Source organism: Eurypyga helias, unplaced genomic scaffold (genome assembly GCF_000690775.1).
Source record: "Eurypyga helias isolate BGI_N326 unplaced genomic scaffold, ASM69077v1 scaffold17177, whole genome shotgun sequence".
Lineage (NCBI taxonomy): Eukaryota > Metazoa > Chordata > Aves > Eurypygiformes > Eurypygidae > Eurypyga > Eurypyga helias.
The window spans coordinates 5357-7121 of record NW_010259965.1 but is presented as its reverse complement, the minus strand read 5'-3'; the positions used below and the strand labels follow the sequence as shown (position 1 = coordinate 7121).

At 40.1% G+C, this 1765-nt stretch overlaps 1 protein-coding gene across 1 annotated transcript in view; it reads right to left on the bottom strand.

Moving 5' to 3' along the window:
- Positions 1 to 255: 255 nt before the first annotated feature.
- ISCA1 (iron-sulfur cluster assembly 1) overlaps positions 256 to 1765 on the bottom strand; it is a gene marked incomplete at its 5' end in the record, with an annotated part of 5852 nt that continues 4342 nt past the window's right edge. Inside the window, one exon of the mRNA XM_010154856.1 lies at positions 256 to 822. Within this exon, the coding sequence (XP_010153158.1) occupies positions 674 to 822 (149 nt within the window). The remainder of the gene's footprint in view (positions 823 to 1765) is intronic.

The window sequence follows — 1765 nt, the reverse complement described above, 5'->3', positions numbered from 1 at the left end:
AAATACAGCACAGACTGTACTTCAACAAAGAAAGGAACAGAATTAAAATTGGCTTAGCCCGTTTTGGAAGTATTTCTAGAAGCAGTGCTATGCTAGCGTACCACTGTATTAATAGACAAACCCAGGCCTAAGAAGGTAAAAAGCACCAGAAAACTGCAGAAACAAAGCAAGCACCAACATAATCACAGAGAACTTCAAAGCTGAGGACTGTGTGCCTGTGTTTACAAATCTCTATGGACAAACAGATACCAGTGGTTGGGTTCCTTTGGTTTTGTTTTGCCTTCTTTCCCCTCCAAATGAAAGCAGATCACATAAGCAATGCATTCTTTCAAATGGGTTTTGGATGGGGAAGAGCAAGCAGCGTGGACAAAGAAAATGACAAAGGAGAACAAGTGATATTTTATTACCCTGGCATGTAAACGCACAGCCATGTCACTACAGCATGTACTGTTCTTACCTTTTGGATCCCCACTCATCACAAATTACAGCATAACTACATCAATGGTAGAATTTAACACACAGTTCACATTTTCAAAATGATTTAACTTTAGCTTTATTAATAGTATCCCCATTTTACGCAGCCTACAAACCTGAAGAAAACACATTTGCTTCTGAAAGCCATAATAGTTAAGTGTTTTGGGGTGGTCAAAATCAAAGAAGTAGTCCAGAGATTTCAGATGTTAAAGCTTTCTCCACAGCCACATGTTCCTTTGATGTTGGGATTATTGAAGACAAATTCACTGGAGAGTTTGTCTTCTACATAGTCCATTTCAGTTCCTAGAAGCGTCAGCTGTGCCTTCTTCTCAATAAACACTCTAACCCCTTGAAGACAACACAGAAAAAGAAATACATACAGCAAAATCATCATTCACTTTGAAATTCTCTTTTGATGCACCATAAATAAATGGAAATGAAATATGAGGACAACCAGTGTAACTTGGTTTCCCTGGCCTAACATGAGGCACTTTCATTGCTGCTTTTACTCTACCTATAAAACTCTAGCAGCAGTCTAATGCTCTCGTTTGTGTGTGCAGATGAATGCATGTATTTTGGGGGTGGATGGAGGGGAGATTTGAAAACATGATAGCCAGGGAAATAAACTGTAGAACTTGGGAATGAATCTCAGCTTCAATACTTAATTCCCCTGCATTACAGTCAGTAACCCATTTTTCACCATTCCTAAAAGTCCATGAATCCAGTAAGATACCCAAAAACCTTGAAAAAAACAAACGTTCCTCTCATAAAAATTATTTTCTGTTCTGCCGAAGCTATCAGGCTGACATTAATTATCAGCAATACTGAATCCTGTGATAATGCAAATGTGTGAACTTCTGCAGGTATTACAACCTTTAAGGATTAAGATGTAATATTTCATCTCAGGAACTAGAAGCCCTCCCTTTTCCAACGTACACAAAGCACCTACCCCTCTGAAAAGCTACTGAACTTGAAAACTGGGAATCTGACATAATGGTGCGATCGGGCTGCTTCAGCTGCCCAAAGAGTAGGAAATGATACAAACAAAAATGAGAAGTTGTATCAGTAAACAGCAATAAGAACTCACTAAGTTATGTCAGAGATGGCTGGAAAGCTGTTTCCTCATAGCAGACTGTGGTGGGTTGACCTTGGCTGGACACCAGGTGCCCACCAAGCCGCTCCATCACTCCCCTCCTCAGCAGGAGAATGCAGGGGAGAAAGTAAGATGCAAAACACCCTCATGGGTCAAGATAAAGGTAGTTAATAAAGCTGAAGCAAAGGCCACACGAGA